The sequence below is a fragment of the Martes martes genome (genome assembly GCF_963455335.1).
Source record: "Martes martes genome assembly, chromosome: 9".
In the NCBI taxonomy this organism is placed as follows: Eukaryota; Metazoa; Chordata; class Mammalia; order Carnivora; family Mustelidae; genus Martes; species Martes martes.
The window spans coordinates 86,077,318-86,094,804 of NC_137896.1; the positions used below are offsets into that span (position 1 = coordinate 86,077,318).

Here is a 17,487-nt window from a genome sequence, read left to right on the forward strand (position 1 = left end):
AATTCCTCTGTGACTCAGCATCCAACTGACTTCCCATTCACTCATATCACCACTTTTTGACTCCACTCCACACCACTGTTCCACTTAAACTGCTCTAACAAAGCTCATGAGTAATCACCATATTTCCAAAGCCAAGAAACACTCTTCCATTCATATCATGACCTTTCTGATTTCTAACACCCCAAAGTATCTACACTTTCCTCCTTTTAAATCTACTTAGTATTCATTTCCATCGCTTAATATTTCCTGGTTCTACATCTGCATCTCCAATCATTTTGCCTCCTTCATCTGCTCATTCATTCCTTCAAGTGGTTGTCACTGAGACCCTCAGATGTGCTAGGCACTACACAGGACACTGGGGATACACAATGAATAAGTCAGTCAGTCTCTGCTTTCATGAAGGTGATATTCCTGGGGAGGGAGATAAACAACAAGCAAGAAATCAGTTGATACACGCTACCTGGCAAAATAAAACATGGTAAGTTCCTTATATTGGCTGGTGAAGGAAGGTCTCTCTGAGGTAAGATTTAAGCGAGGTCTGAATGGCAAGAAGTCAGCCACGGAGAGATCAGGAAGAAGAACACTGCAGCCATTAAAGACCTAAATATGAGACCTGAAACCATAAAACTCCTAGAAGAAAACATGGGCAGTAATTTCTTTGACATCAGTTGCAGCAATATTTTTTCTAGATATGTCTCCTAAGGCAAGGGAAACACAAGCAAAAATAAACTATAGGGACTACACCAAAATAAAAAGCTTTTGTGTTGTTTTGTACAAAACGAAAAGACAACCTACTAAATTAAAGAAGATATTTGTACGGGATGCCTGGGTGGCTCAGCTGGTTAAGCAGCTGCCTTCGGCTCGGGTCATGATCCCAGCGTCCTGGGATCGAGTCCCACATCGGGCTCCTTGCTCGGCGGGAAGCCCGCTTCTCCCTCTGCCTCCGTCTGCCAGTGCTCGCTCTCTCTCTCTCTGACAAATAAATAAATAAAATCTTAAAAAAAAAAAAAAAAAAAAAAGAAGATATTTGTAAATGATGTATCTGCTAAGGAGTTAATATCCAAAATATATAAAGATCTTCTATAACTCAACACCAAAAGACCCCAAACAATCCAAGTAAAAGAATGACAGAGGACCTGAATAAACATTTTTCCAAAGACAACAGACAGATGGCCAAGAAACACATGAAAAGGTGCTTAAAAAAAAAAAGCTCAACATCACTAATCATCAGGAAAATGCAAATCAAAACAAAACCACAATGAGATATTATCTTATACCTGTCAGAATGGCTAAAATAATAATAAAAAAATAACAAATAACAAATGCTGGCGAGGATATGGAGAAAAAGAAACCTTTGTGCACCGTTGGCGGGAATGTAAATTGGTGCAGCCACTGTGGAAAATAGAACGGAGGGTCCTAAAAAATTAAAAAAAGGAATACCCTATGATCCAGTAATTCCACTAGCAGGTATTTACCCAAAGAAAACAAAAATAATAGTTCAAAAAGATATATGCACCCCTGTTCATCGCAACATTATTTACAACAGCTAAGATATGGAAGCAACCCTAGCGTCCATCAACAGGTAAATGGATAAAGAAGACGTGGTATATATATAAAATGTAGTATGACTCCACTATGACTCTCATAGAAAAAATGAGATCTTGCCATTTGCAACAACACAGATGGACCTGGAGGGTATTATGCTAAGTGAAATAAGTCAGACAGAGAAAGACAAATACCGCCTGATCTCACTTATAAGGGGAATCTGAAAAACAAAACAAATGAACAAAGAAACAAACAAAAAAACAGACTCTTAAATACAAAGAGCAAGCTGGTAGTTGCCAGGCAGGTGGTGGACGGGGGGTGAAATAAATAAAAGGGATCAAGAGGTACAAACTTCCAGTTATAAAATAAATAAATCACAAAGATGAGAAGTACAGCATAGGAAATATAGCCAATAATATGCTAGGTGACAGGTGGTGACTACACTTACTGTGATGAGCACTGAGTAATGTACAGAATTGTTGAATCACTATGTTGTACACCTCAAACTAATATAACACTGTAATTACATTATACTTCAATAAAAAATTACTTAATTAACTTTAAAAATAGATTTTAATATATTTTTCTATCCAAGTACCTACCCCCTTCCTTCCCTGTCAGTTTATTTCCTTCCTTCCTTTTGCATTTCCTTTGTTCTTTTTTTTCCTTGCGTCCTTCATTTCTTCCTTTAAAAAAAAAAAAAAAAAAGGACATTCCAGGCAAAAGAACCAGCCACGCCTAAGATACCAAAGAGGAAACAACGTTCAGTGCTCAAAAGAGATGAAGGGGAAAGGGGAATCGCTGTGGCTGAAGAGCACAGAGGATTGGATTTTGGTGAAGAGAGAGAGAAGCCTACAAAGGGGTTTGCAGGTCAGAGTGAGGAGTTTGGATTTTACTCCAGGTGTGCTTCTCTTCCTCTACCTACCCATAGCCCGCTTCTCTCTTCTTCCACATGGTCTCCCTGTGAGATCTCATTCCATTTCACTTTTCATTAGTATCATGTGGTTACAGGACAACACTCACCAAACCTTTCTCTAAAATCCAGGCCAGTCCTATCCTCCAGTGTCCTAAACCGTACCCACCCTTGGATTTTCACTGGTGCTTTACGCTAAAAAGTCCCAAACTAAAGTCATTCTCTTTCCCTCATACACTGTTCTTTCTTCATTTTGTTAACACCATTATCAACCCAGTCACTTAAGCCAGACGCCCAAGCTTCAACCTAGCTTCCTCTCACCTCCAACATCTAATTACCAACATCAATTTTTCAAGTTTAAAGGAGAGATAGGGAAGAAGGTAAATAGAAAAGGAATGGAATCTTTTGCCTCCACTAATAATGAAACTTCCCAGTGCAGCTCATATATAAGCCAAGGTTAACAACCCATCTCAGGAATGTTGTCTTAGTCCCAGCTACACAAGTCTATATAACACTTCAACCTAACCAACCCACGCAACTGTCCCTCTCAAACAGTCTCAAGAGAGACTACAGAACTTAAAAATCATGTCTTCCAGTTAGAAGATATTTCTGAGACTACCTAGTAATCTCCATATTTATACAAGGAAAAACACACAGAAGGTTAAGTCGTGTGTCCCAGATCACTGAGAGAGACTACACAATCTATTTCACTTACCTTGTATAGTTATTTGTTCATATGAGCTAAACCTTGAACCAGAACTTGCATATATAGACTTGGGCATTATTCTATCATATCCCCTTAAAATCACTCCAAAATTGCTGGGTAAGCCACTTAAATGACCCATTTTATATTATTAACATAACATATTAATAATCTAAAACTATGCTTTTAAAAGAGGAATACTTCATTTTCTGAGAAAGTCTACATTATCCCAAATTATTAAGTGAATTCTCATCATTGGTCAGAGAGCCACCAAGATCTGATCTTTCAACAAGGTCACAGGGCAAACCACTGGGCAAGATTTACCGATGATCCCCCTTTTCACTGCTTCTCTCTGAAAGTAACAAGAACAGGGAGAAGTAAGTGCCTATCTATGTTCTAAGAGCTACATACAGTGATCAATTTTAGGTACCACCTCTCTAGACTCAATTTATAACCAAGCTGCTGTGCTGTATTTATGAACATTTTAAAAACAAGATTCTCATGCACCTGGGTGGCACAGTCGGTTAAACACCTAGCTCTTGGTTTCAGCTCAGATCATGATCATGGGGTCTGGGGTTGAGCCCTGCATCAGGCTCCAAACTCAGGGTGGTGTCTGCTTGAGATTCTCTCTCTCCCTCTTCCTTTGCCCTTCCCGCTTGTGCTCTAAATAAATAAATAAATATTTCAAAAACAAAACAAAACCATATTCTCTCTGATAAACTTAAGTCTCATGTCCTCCCTTCCCTCAACCTGTGAAGACTACAATATACCTCTTAAGAGGGTATACCACCACTCCCCATTCCCTTTGGGTACCTCCTTTCCTAGCTAGACCTGGGGTTAGTCTGTGCTTTTTCAAATTATATATTCCTTTCCCATGTCCTTTGCTCCCATGCTCACTACCCTAAATATAAGTTGAAAATCACTGTCCTAATTTACTACAGGCCAACAACCATCACGGGCTAGAAAATTAATGCATGCCTTGCTTAAAGACAAATTTTAGTTACTTCTGAGTTTTTGATACTTGACCTAACCTTCTCCATCTTCACAATATAGACAAATAGTTGGAGTTCCTTTTTGTAGTTAAGATACTTATCTTTGCATCTCTACTTTTGAGATTTATCGAATTAGGTATCCATAATCGAATACAATCAGTAAAGAGATTTCCATGATTTTCTGGAAGGTGTTCTACTTTGCTTTGAATTTTTGTTATTTTTCAACTTTGCCAAAACCCTACAAGATTTGGTAGCTCTTATCATTGTAATAAGGTCAACACTTCAGATCTATTATACTACTGGAACAGGAATAGGGAGGTCTGTATATCTCACATTTGTTTGGCCTGTAGCGCCTACCCAGTAAATCTGAATTAGTATTGATTTACTATATTATTTCTTCAGTTAATTTATTCTCCAGTACATACTGTTGCATTGTTCAAATGTAAGAGTCCTGAACTGGATACAAAATAAACCTAAGGTTTACATCCTGCTTCCTAAGGATTATCTAACACTTGAAAGTAGTTACAAATGAAGTAGATAAACAGGAAAACAAAACTTTGAGATTATGGACCCAAAGTGCCAACAAAGGCACTTTGTTGTGACAAGCAACCACAGGACAATAGGATAGAATGTGAAGTACAGAGGTTAGGTAGGATTCAGGTAGGTGGGCAGGGCAGGGGAGTGGATCCCAGGTAGAGGGAGCACTGTGGTAAAGCACTGGAAAGAACTAAATCCATGGTACAAGGGAGAGGAGGAGGGCACAGGCCTGAATGAAGCAGATAACTTGTGTTAGAGCACAAGAATTTGAAGCTGGACAGGCAGCTGGGATCAGGCGTTCCTCAGGGGCAGAGAGGCCCTTCATACTAATAATAACATGAAAGGTTGGGGAAATTTTCCAACACACAGGTGGCTTTCAAGCAGGAAAAAAAAAAATCAAAACCACAATATTTCTCTGAGATTCCTTCTCTTCTCCTAATTCCTCATCTATATCTATCTATCTACAGAGTATAGCATTCATTTAAATAATTTGAGTTCCTTTAAAAAGTTAAGATACTTTTTTTTTAAGATCTTATTTATTTATTTGACACAGAGAGAGAGATCACAAGTAGGCAGAGAGGCAGACAGGCAGAGAGAGAGGGAGGCAGGCTCCCTGCTGAGCAGAGAGCCCGATGCAGGGCTTGATCCCAGGACTCTGAGATCATGACCTGAGCTGAAGGCAGAGGCTCAACCCACTGAGCCACCCAGGCGCCCCCCGATACTTTTTTTTTTAAAGATTTTTATTTATTTGCCAGAGAGAGACACAACGAGAGAAGGAACACAAGCAGGGGGAGTAGGAGAGGGAGAAGCAAGCTTCTTCCTTCCCCACCGAGCAGGGAGCCCGATGTGAGGCTCCCTGGGATCATGGGATCCCAGGGATCATGACCTGAGCCGAAGGCAGAGGCTTAACGACTTAGCCACCCAGGTGCCCCTATTTAAGATACTTATAACTCGCATTTCTACTTTTGAGATTGAGAGATATATGTGTATATGTATGTGTGTGTGTATATATATATATTTCTCCAAGACACTAACTTCACCAGGTTATACACGCAGCAAAACAAATATTGCCTGATAAAAACAAAATTTATGCACTCACATACTAAGTTACCATTTACAGACTGCTAACTATATGCTAGGCATTATGCTAAGCACTTTGCATAATTTCATCTAATCCTTACAACCACCCACAGTATTATCCATATTTTATAAATGAAGCCAGGATCTTCACTGACCAACATCACAGGTCTAGGATTCAGGCCAAGGGCTGCCTAGTTCCAACTCCCATGCTTTTAAACCACTGCACATGGGACTAACCTCAGAAGTCTTCTAAGGAGAACATCACAGTGCTTCCATTTTTCTGGGGCACAGGGGACAGATAGCAGGTTTTCCTCAATCACTGCTGAGTTACCCCTTCTGCTCAAACCAAGATTATACATAGCAGAAAGGTCAGATGGAATTATTTCTCTCAGCACTGCCAAATCCCCACCACCGAGATGTGCAGGCTTCTAAAAACAGTAGAGAACAAAGGTCTGAGGAACAGAGCAAAGCAAGGGGAAACTAAACAAATCTAACAACCCAGTAGGATAATCAGCACTTCCTGAACCAACAAGATTCACTGACCAGGGAAAATGATGAGTTGGGGGAACTGCAGGAGACTTGCCACCTCTGTAAATGTTGCTCAAGCCCCAATCCTCCAAGAGAAGCCCAACTGATGAGGCCAGAGTCCTCTTTTTTTTCTTGTTCTGAAGGGTAATAGTCTCTATTTTGTTCTCAAAGTCATGCTCTGTACCAGAGGGACAATAATCTCTCTCTCACCCTAAAGGTCCCAGTACAATAGCTGTAAGCATCCTCAAAAACAGGCAGCAACAAAATGACACGGCATCATATTGCTTTTTCCAGGATTCAAGTCCTAGATGAAAGGCATCATTATTTACGATCATTATAATTACAAATGATAATCTAACATCAATGCTATGCTTGGCCTTCTATGATAATAATATAGGGATGCCATAAACTCTTTCATCCAATTATCTCTCGGCTCTTCAGAAATCAGGAATAACAAAGCTTCAGCTGGCCTTGCCATCCACTGTCTGCCAAGGTTAACTCATAGCTCAAGGAGAAAACTGACCAGTTCGGGCTGATTCACTCACAGCAGGCCTGAGTGAAACTCCAGATTTTCACTCTCTCAACTTTGTTCCGACTTGAGGAATTCTCTCTCTGCCAAGGTGAAAGCGTCACTCAGAAGGACTCCTCTTCCCTAACAATTGTCCATAATTCAACAAGAAGAACGGAGGTTGTTTAAAGTATACATAATACACTAAAAATAAAGACAGCAGCCTAGCAATACTAAAGATACTGGAGGGGGGAAGGAGGCACAAAATGCTGCAGCCCGGACTGCTGAGGGAATCGCATGGAATCAAAAGGCTTTTTTACTTTGGGTATAAGCACAGAACATATGATTTATTTATGTAGGCAATTTTGTTCCTCAAAAGAAACCAAAAATGTTGCAATACTCACTTCAACTTTGCTAAGAATATAACATATGCAAACGTGCAGAACTAGACATGTTCCCAAAAACATAAGGATGCTTACAGCTATTGTACTGGGACCTTTAGGGTGAGAGAGAGATTATTGTCCCTCTGGTACAGAGCATGACTTTGAGAACAAAATAGAGACTATTACCCTTCAACTTTGCTAAGAATATAACATATGCAAACGTGCAGAACTATACATGTTCCCAAAAACAAGGTTACTTGAAGAAGGGGTTCCAGAGAAAACTCCGTTAAGAACAATCCACCTTCAGTGTTTCCTAACCATTTCAGTCCTCACTGGTCTCCTTCCCCTCGACACCTCCAGAATTGAGAGACTACACCACACGCCCTTTTGGAGGGTGCCTTTGTTTCATGTGCATTGCTCACATTATGTCAACAAGGAGGGCAGGAGCCAGTCTTCCACTATTTCTCTGTATGCCACAGCATCACAGAGCTGAAAATACCATAGACGCTCAGTTATCCTTGCGGCTCCTGGCTGGCAGGCCAAGCTGTCTCTTCTGCGCTCTGCATTACACATAACTACGCCCTCTCGTTTCATGGTCATAACATCCCTACAGAGGCAGGAAGGACAGTTACTACAAATGAGGAACCAGTGGCTCACACTGGTTAAATGAGTTCCCAAAGCCACACCAGCAAATAGTAGTCAAAGAACTTGAACCCAATATCCCTAATTGCAAGTACTAGACTCTTTCTGAAAATTCTTTGTGCAAAGGATTATCAACATCTTCTCTCACAACATTCTGATTTTTAATAACTCGTCCCAACTGAACCTTCCTATAAGCAATTCAAGTCAGAAAATGCTTCCACAATACTTCTGGGTTGCTCAGATAGGAGCAATGAGAATACAAGGAGAATTGTTTCAAGTTCATACTCCATGTTCAGTGAGCAGTAGAGTACAGTGACAACGCCCTCGGCCAGAGCCTACAAAGACTTACCATTCTATCTTCTGTAGTTCACTGGTTCACTTCTAGAAGGAGCCATTTTATACTGAAAATGACATGAAGGGTGCCTGGATGGCTCAGTGGGTTAAAGCCTCTGCCTTCGGCCCAGGTCATGATCCCAGGGTCCTGGGATCGAGCCCCGCATCGGGCTCTCTGCTCAGCAGGGAGCCTGCTTCCTCCTCTCTCTCTGCCTGCCTCTCTGACTACTTGTGATCTCTGTCTGTCAAATAAATAAATAAAATCCTCAAAAAAAAAAAAAAAAAAAGAAAATGACATGAAGATTTTTAACCGTAACAGGTTAAACAGAAAGATTATTGGCTCACTGATTCTGAGAAAATGAATTTAAAAACTAAGTGATTCGCCTAAAGTCAGATGAGATCCTTCTGAGCCATCCCTGACTCCTCTCTTTCCCCAATAACGGTCAACACATCATGTTGTGCCACCTTGGCAAAACTGACATTTTGAGCCAGGGAAGTCTTTGTTGTAGTGGGGAGGGAGGGCTATTGGGCACGCTGTAGGATGCTTAGCAGTATCCTCGGCCTATACCCCCTAGATGCCAGTATTACCTCCCACCCTGTAACAATCAAAAATGTCTCCAAACATTACTAAATGTCACCTGGAGGTAACTGCTCCTGGTTGAGAACCACTGGTCTAGACCAGTAGTCTCCAAAGAGAGGGTACACAAAAACAGTCCACTGGGGAGGCAAATATATAGATGAGACTCTCCACTTATATTAATTATCATCTTAAAAAATAAGACCTTCTCTTTATTAATATTTACTAGAAGGCCCAACACTAGTGTTCCCAACCAGTCTCTGTGTCAGCCCGGGTCTCATACGAATCTAATGGAGTAAGGAAAGAATGGAAGCTCCTTAGCACAGGCTGATGTGGAATGAAATGTACTACGGTTCATGTGCTTGGTTAAGTAGATTTACTGATCACATTTGTTTTAAATGAATTAACCCTCATAAAGCAAACAAGAGGCTTAAAAAGATTCCTGCAAAGATACCTTAGATTAAAGATAGCATACACAAACAACAAAAATATGGCAGTGCCTCATTTCTATTTGGGTGTACTTTTTTTTAAGATTTTATTTACTTATTTGATAGAGAGAGCGCACGCAAGTGAGCGCATGCACAAGCAAGGACAGCAGCAGGCAGAAGGAAAGGGAGAAGCAGGCTCCCCGCTGAGCAGAGAGCCAGATGGGCTCCATCCCACCTGACCCGAAGGCAGAAGCTTAACCGACTGAGCCACCCAGGCGTCCTTCCTGGTGTAGTTTTCATCAATCACATTACGATATAGAAACAATTAAAATCTAATAAGATATGACAAGAAATGCACCAAAACCTATCCAGAGGGCTTAAAATACAGATTTGCATCTCCTATCATAAATGATGAACTTCATTTTAAGTATATACTGTGCCTTCAGATATTAGCTAATGATAGCAGGACATGCACATAATATATTAACAAAAAGGCATACATCCAATGAAGGGATTAAATGTTTAACTGAGAAAAGGAGGCCTCACTGGTCTCCTTCCCCTTAACACCTCCAAAATTGAGAGACTACACCACACACCCTTTTGGAGGGTGCCTTTGTTTCATGTGCATTGCTCACATTATGTCAACAAGAGGGCAGGAGCCAATCTTCCATTATTTCTCTAAATAATGCCATTTAGATAGTGCCATTCCATGCAAAAAGTTTAGCGAACATTGCTCTAAACCAACACCGATAGAACTTTCTGTGATGATGAAATATTTTCTATCGGTGCCGTCCAAAATTGTAGGTCCTAACCACATGTGGCTATTAAGCAAATGAAAAGTGGCTAGTGTGCCTGAAGAATTGAAGTTGAATTTTAATTTCGGTAACTTAAATTTAAACAGCCATATGTGGCTGTGGCTACTTTACCGGACAGCGTAGCCCTGGACCATCGGTAGATTATGTTATCTCGAAACATAAAGCTCCCAGCAGGCAATGCACTTTCCTGCTTTTTGTCTTTGGCCCTGGTATTCTCTCTGCCTTGAATGTTCTCTCAACCTTGTCCATCTAGTCATAAATTCTTATTCTTGAAGGCCTACCTCAAATAATACCTTTCTTTAGCTTTCCTGACTACTCCTGACCCCACAGAATTAATTGCTGCCTCAAGTCTGTTACCCTCCCCCTTTTATAACCTTCCACTCCCACACTTAGAGCTACTGGCTCCGGCATCTGAAGTTCTGGCATTGGGAGTTCCTCAAGGCAGTGTCTTATTTATCACTGGCTGATGTCCAGGACATCGTGAGTGCTCAGTAATGGTTATGGATACGGCAATGAATGGACCAACAAACCCTGATCACCCTGTTTAGTCTGCAGTGCTCCTTCCACCATACCAAAAAAAAAGAAAGAAAGAAAAAAAAAAAAGCTCCAGAAAAGCAGACTGAAGGCTACTCTTTGCTACTTCACAGTGCCAGATGCTACTTCAATAGACAATACCATTTCTATTATTACCACTGTTTGGCTCTTTCAGATGCAGATGTCACAGTTATTTCTTAAGCAGGCTGGAAAAGCATTTAGCCTTTGAAGAGCACAAAATGAAGGTACTTGGTGGTGTGAACCCCTCTCTGAGGGTCACCTTTCAAATACTGCCATGACTGCTCTGATGCAGTCATGGCTCACGGATCCCGGATTAATGTTTATCAAGCTTTTCCTGTGTACTCTACATGCAGCTTTAGCTACTCAGGTACAAGTGGACGCCTCCTTTCATCCCCTCCCACTCAAAACCCACGTGAAACTGTTTCTCTTTATCATCTTGCATTGAATGAGTATGACTTTGTTAGAAAGACCAAAGGCAAGGCTTTGACCATGCAATTGCTTATTCTGGATTTCATTTCTGAATTCTAGATTTGGCTATATTTAGCAAAGCTAAAACCGTCATCGTGCCCGAAGCCAGGAAGAAGACACCATTCACAAGCCACCCCCTGAAAATCTGCAGTTGCCACTAAAAAACCAGACTTCCCAGCAGGCAAAGACATCTGAGGTGGGAGGGATCAAATTGGTGTTTGCGTCAGAGAAGACCTCAGGTGCTCAGAACCAACCTCTCTGCCTGGCACTTGAGCTCTCCATAATCTTATTGCCTCTTTTTTTCTCTCCAACCTACCTTCTGATCTGGTCACACATCCTCACTCTCTCCCCCGTCCACTCCTTTCTGTAACACTGGTCAACCCACTCCCCCACCTGCTTCTCCTTCAAGCTGCTTGCCTCTCACTGAAACTTCCAGACGGCTCCCCTGCCCCCAAACACTACCCCCCACCCTTGCCCCACAATTAGCATAGGGCTGAGGCACAGAGGGTAGAAGCACAAGCTGAGAGCTAATCAGTAGTTACTCGAAAGACCCAGGGCTACCAAAGAAAGTGAGCAGCAAGTCAACAGCCAGGGAACAAATGTAAAAGAATTCCCTTCTACCATTCCATGTCCTTCTTTCCTTGCTTCTGCTTTCTGGAAGGGAAATTGGTACTCACCCAGACGATACCGCTAGTCAGTATCTCTGAACTCATCATACTGTTTCCCCACTCCACACTTGCATATGCTAACTCTCTCTGCTGGGAAGGCCTTGGGTAACCTTCATCTGGACCATCTGCTGGGCAATTTCCATTCCTGTTCAAACCACACTTCATCTATAAACCCTGGCCCCCAGGCCCTTTCTCTTTATCACCTCATGACATCTTTTTATCACCTACTATACACCAAGGGCCATGCCAAGTGCAGGACACTGATCTTAGTGTTATTTGTTGGTCTATGAGCTCCTTAAGAGCCAGGCCCACGTCCTATTCATCTTAGTAATTCTGGAATCTAATGCAGTGCCTGCCACAAAGAAAGCCTAACGAACATTCACTAAATGAACACACGTGCATATCAATACCAACACAAAGTAATCATATGCTACATATGTGTGTGTACACAGACATACATACATATATATATATGTTTGTCTTAGGTGTTTAAACCTCACTACCTCGTGATGTTGGTAGAAAAAATTTTAAGTTTACTAGTACAGAAACTCACTCAGTAGTTCTCATTAAGTCTAAACCTAGATTTCCTCAGTGGAAGTAAGGAAACTGCTCTGATGGGGCACGTGGTCCACCTTATATAGGACTGATGCAGTTCTGGAAAGTGGTCTTGGATGCAGCAGGTATTCAACAAACATTTACTGTTTAAAGCTTAGACGTAAGGCCTCACATAGCTAAGGACAAATAACAAAAGCACAGCTCTTCAGTCCTTCTCTGAGCATTGCTCCAATTTTCCCACTGAGCTCATTCCAGAAGCTTAACCAAATCTTCCCTTGATATCACACGCCCATGACCTCAGACATGATTAGGAAGTCATCGTGGCATCCTCACTGAGGAAGCTAGAGAAGATACCCACCTCTACACCCAGCCTGGAGGTAGCCATATCCCCTAAACTCATGGTCTAGAGTCTTCACTTCCCCCGAAAAAGCCCCAGTGCCCAGTGAACAGTCAGTGAAAGCAGGCGAGCAGGGCTGATACTGATGGAGAGACAGCAGCCCACGCATTCTCCTGTCTTACTCCAGCACCTCTCCCTCGGTGTTCTTGCACTCCTCACTATAAAGCATAGACTGATACCCATTTTAGAGAAATAGGGATGACACAGGTGGGATGTGGTGCTAAAGAGTCTGTGTTTAAAACCCACCCTCCCCAAACCGTCTGGTCATTGCCTTGGCAACTCAATGCACAATTGTCATCATCCTTGGACAACTCTGGCTGGGACTGGTGGTTAGGTCCACGCCTGGGGACTCAAAGAGAAAAAGGTGCAGGAAGGAACATGGTCACCCGAAACATGTTGACCCTTTAAGGAGCTACTGAGGCTTCTGCAGAAAAATATCTGCCTCTGTCCACCCACCATGGGGAAAAGGATTGTTGCAGATTGCTATAGCCAAACCAACCTTCACATTCCCCCCCACTCCCCCTTAACTATATATAGGATAAAATGTTGCTGGCAAATAATGGCTACCACTCATTGAACACCTGAAAAATAATTCACATTCATTGCCTCACTCGATCTTTGTGACCACACCAAAGGAGAGGGGTTCTTGATCTTTAGCTTGCATCAGAATCTCTCCAGAAATCTGTTCAAGCCCCACCCTCGTGGTTTATAGGGTGAGGCCTAATTTGCATCTCTAACAAGCTTCCCTATGATGCTGATGCTCCTGATCCAGGATTCCACGCTTTAAGAAACACTGCCATAGGGAAACAGATTCAGGAGAGATTTGAAATGTCTTATCCAAGGTTTCACAGCTAGGAAAGGACAGATGCAGAATTCGAACCCCGATCTGCCTGACTGTATAGAGACAGTGCTGGTAAGTAACCATGGTATACTGTATGTGTGAATATGTGCCTTCGTCTTACCAAATGCACTGGCAGTTCCTTAAAGGCAGGCATCACCCTTTAGATCTCCCTATTATGCCTCTCAGAACTTAGTAGTACCTTTTTATTTAGTAAATGCTACATAAATAATTTGTATACAGGCTCCTACATAGCTATATACCTCTAAGAGCCACAAATTCAAACTCATTTATAGTCAAAGAATATAAAGAGAGCAGTATCACCAGACCCAGTTTTACAGGAGACTCTCTCCTGCTGCTCTGAGTCTTGGTCCATGCTATCTCCACACCTGCATAACTCCTACTCATTCTCTGGTCAGTCACTTCCTGCAGAAAGCAATTCTTAGATCTCTAAAACTGGGGGCCACTGCACCCTAAGCTTATCTCCATGACAGCACATATCACTCTATTCTAACGGGCTGTTTTCCATCTCTCAGCATAGTCTGTAAACTATAGCATCTAGTTTTATGTCATATCCCCAGGGCCTAGCACAGTGCCTGGCACATCATAAATATGCCACGACTGCTTGATGAATGAATAAACGAATGCAGAGCTGCAAATCCTTAATTCCATATAAAAATATCATAATGCATGATGTGCAGTTCTCAGGGATGAATTCCAGGGAAGAGGAAGATAGCCTAGGTAACAAAGACCAACTTTGCCTTTTCTCTCCCCCATCATTCAGACTCTGAGAACAGGCGCTGCTTAGGGTAGCACCAACTACAATGAGACAATATTCCAGCTGAACAAAATGCTCCTGGGCTATAAGGTCAGCAGAAGCCATTCAAAGAGAAGGAAAGAGCTCTGTGCCCCCTCATTCCTCCTGATTTCTCTCTCACATACTCCTCCATTTCTCCATCCCACTGCAGTTAAGGGCTTTGGCACAGGGATAAAAGACACAGATCAGACTCAAGGGTGCAGATCTGGCAGCGGGCACAGAATCATCTCCCATCCTGCACCAAAGCCCACAAGGAAAGATCCAGAGGGACAGTGACTCAGGCCCCGGATTAAGTCCAGCTAGAGCAGTGCTGAGAATGGAAAAGAGCAAGAATTTCACAAGGACATTAACTGTCAGATCTTTTTTTTGTTAAGCATTTTAAAAGTAAAGGCTTTCACCCTAACTGCAGAAAAATGGGCCCAAGTTGAACCCAGTACTTGCACAAGCTGAGAGCCAAACACAGCTTCTTCTTCATCTCAACCCACATGCCTTTAACACTCACCATGACAGGCATCTCCCAGGCCCTGGCTAGGACCTTTGCTTCAACCTGAGCTAGCAAAAGCCTCCTTCTCCAGCTTATAAACTGTCCACCCCAAAACCACCATGTTGACCTAACAGAAGCCTCTCCCTTCCCCCATCCCCTCTCAGCAATAACACAACCTACAGTAGGTTGGCCCCATCCAATTAGTTTGAATAGCTTCATCCCAAGAAAATTGCTGCTTTTATTAAAAATAAAAGCACACAAGGCAGGCAATGGGCTGTGAAACGTATGAGTCTGGCGTAATTATGAAGGTCGAGGTTAAGGTTACCAAAAGATACGTGCAAAGATTTCCAGAAAGCCTGGGGGGATAAAAATATGTATTTACATATCTATAGATATACAAATGAACACACATGGAGAGAATCTACACAGCAGATCTAAATAATATCTTCTCCAATTGAGGAAAAACAAAAATCAGATGCCACTCTCAAGTAATTCTTTTGGCTAAAAAATAAAAATAAAAACTAAAACAGGAGGCAGAGGGGCCTAGTAGACTGGTTTCAAAATAACCACATTCATCTCCTGTAATTTCTGTTATCTTGGCTACATCCTGGGGACCTGATTATAGTTCGGTCAGGAAACAAAACTAGTCAAATCCACCAAGAGCCTTGGCTCTTAGAAAAACATATTCCCATTCTCTCAAAATCCTCTCTTCCTCCAATGCCTGCTCCTGGGAGTGGGAAAGTTGGGTAGAAGGAAAACCCCTCTCTCTTCTTAAAGCTACTCCACCTCCACCCTTCAGCCCTCACATCACAATTTCAAGTTTAAGAAAGATGACAAGCCCAGCACCCTACATTTGATATGAAGCTTTACACTTTCACACATACGTTTTCTCATCTGGTCCTTATAATTCAGTGAGGCAGACAAGAATTGGCTTGCCAATTTTTAAAGAAATAAAATAAAAGGCCACCGAGGTAAACAATTTCCAGCTACGTCCTTCCACCCCACAAGCCCTGTCACTTCCAAATCTCAGTTTTAAATTTCTCAAGGACAATGATTCACTGAGCAAGGGGAGGGGGAAGGGAGGGTCAATTGGTCAAAACCCATTCATACACTGAACAACTAGAAACCAGTCCTGCTGCATCAGCATAAGATTTTAATTCACCGCACACTTAAAGAGTCCCACCATACCTTCCGCCAACACCTCGTCCACAGTGACCTGCTGTCGCCCAATGCCAAAGACCCTTCCGATGTAGCCACTGCCCAGGCCCGAGGTGCTGCCCCCACCTCCGCTGGAGCCGGAGCCCAGGCCAGAGCCGCCCTGCTCTCGCCGGGAGTCGAAAAACTTCTTCATCTTGCGAATAGGAAGCAGTAAAGCAAAATACCGACGGTTTCTGGATTTTTTTTTTTTTTTTTTTTTTTAAAGAAAACAAGAGATCCAAGGATTTCTTCTCGGATTTCAGCTCGGAAAGGAGCCACCCGAATCCGGCCGTGGGGGTGGGGGCTGAAGGAGGATGCCTATAGGAATATGCGTGTCAATCGCGCCGCGGTCCCCTCCTCCTCAAGAGAGCGATTCGTGTAAGTTTAAACCTGTGATGACAGAAGAGAGGATGAATCAGTAACACACTTACGAATTCAACCGCTGAGTCCTAGAGAGAGCGAAAGCCATCATCCCGGGGAAACGCTCCGTGCATTTTCCTAGCAAGAAAAACCCTGGGGCTGAAAACCCGGCAGAGCCCGGGACCCCTGTGCCCGCGGATCGGAAAAAGGAAGGATTCGGCCGCCTCGGCCAGCGCCGACCGAGCCGGGCACTGCCTCCCCCTTCTCCCGGGTCTCCCCGCCGCCCCAAAAGGCAGCATCCCGGCGGCACCCACTTGAGACGGCTCGGCGGCTGGCGCCCAGCTACCAGCCCTGCAACATTGTCACGGCCGCCGGGCCGGCCTGCGACGCGGAGAAGAGGCGGCGCTGCAGCGAGAGCCGGGGCCGCGTTCGGCGCCCGCCCGCCCGCCAGCTGATCCCCGGAGCGCCCAGCGGAGACTGACCCGCCGCCCCTCCCCCGCGCGCGCTCCCGCCCGGCTCCATCCACCCAACCAGGAAGTGAACCGCCGCCGGAAGTGCCTCTCGGGACGGCGCGGCGACGGGCCGAAGCCCTCCCGTTGCTGCCGCTCAGTCGCGACAGACGAGCAGGAGTCGTCGGAGAGAAGGGGACCCGGGAGGGGGATGTCTCAGTGTGGAAAGTGTTTTGGAAAAGAACTTTTATCGCCCGGCCCGCATGGCACCATGGGAAAGGTAGTTCGGCGACACCCAGCGGCTGGACTACAACTCCCAGGATGCCCCTGAAGGAGCGAGAGAGGTGGCTGCGGTGGCCTCCTCGGCCTCGAAGGTGGTTAGTGGGGTGGTGCATTTGTGGGGATTCGGTTATTTAAACACATCCGGTAAAGAGACTGCCAGGGACTGCTGCATGTTCCACCCTTTTGAGGCCATCTTATTTGCGGCTTGACCTCACTGCACAAGGGATTCTGGGGGTTGTTGTTTCCAAAAGGATCGAGGCTGACACCTGAAGGACGCATCTTAACCTCTTAGCCCCTAGCCTGTCCTGCGGGGCTTACCGACGTCACCTGAGCAGAAAGTGGAAGACTGGGGGTGATCGGGAGAATTTCTCTGGCAGTTGGTACAAGGCCACACCCGAACGCCAACCCGAAGTGAAATCTGTGCCCTTCTGCC

General features: G+C 43.6%; 1 protein-coding gene across 1 annotated transcript in view; it reads right to left on the reverse strand.

Moving 5' to 3' along the window:
• The window catches only part of AAK1 (AP2 associated kinase 1), a 158,905-nt gene extending 142,086 nt beyond the window's left edge, over positions 1-16,819 (reverse strand). The window contains exons 1-2 of the mRNA XM_080813302.1: positions 16,638-16,819; positions 15,955-16,353 (exon numbers count right to left, since the gene is read on the reverse strand). Of these exons, the coding sequence (XP_080669428.1) occupies positions 15,955-16,117 (163 nt within the window). The 5' untranslated portion in view covers positions 16,118-16,353; positions 16,638-16,819. The remainder of the gene's footprint in view (positions 1-15,954; positions 16,354-16,637) is intronic.
• Between the last annotated feature and the right edge of the window lie 668 nt (positions 16,820-17,487).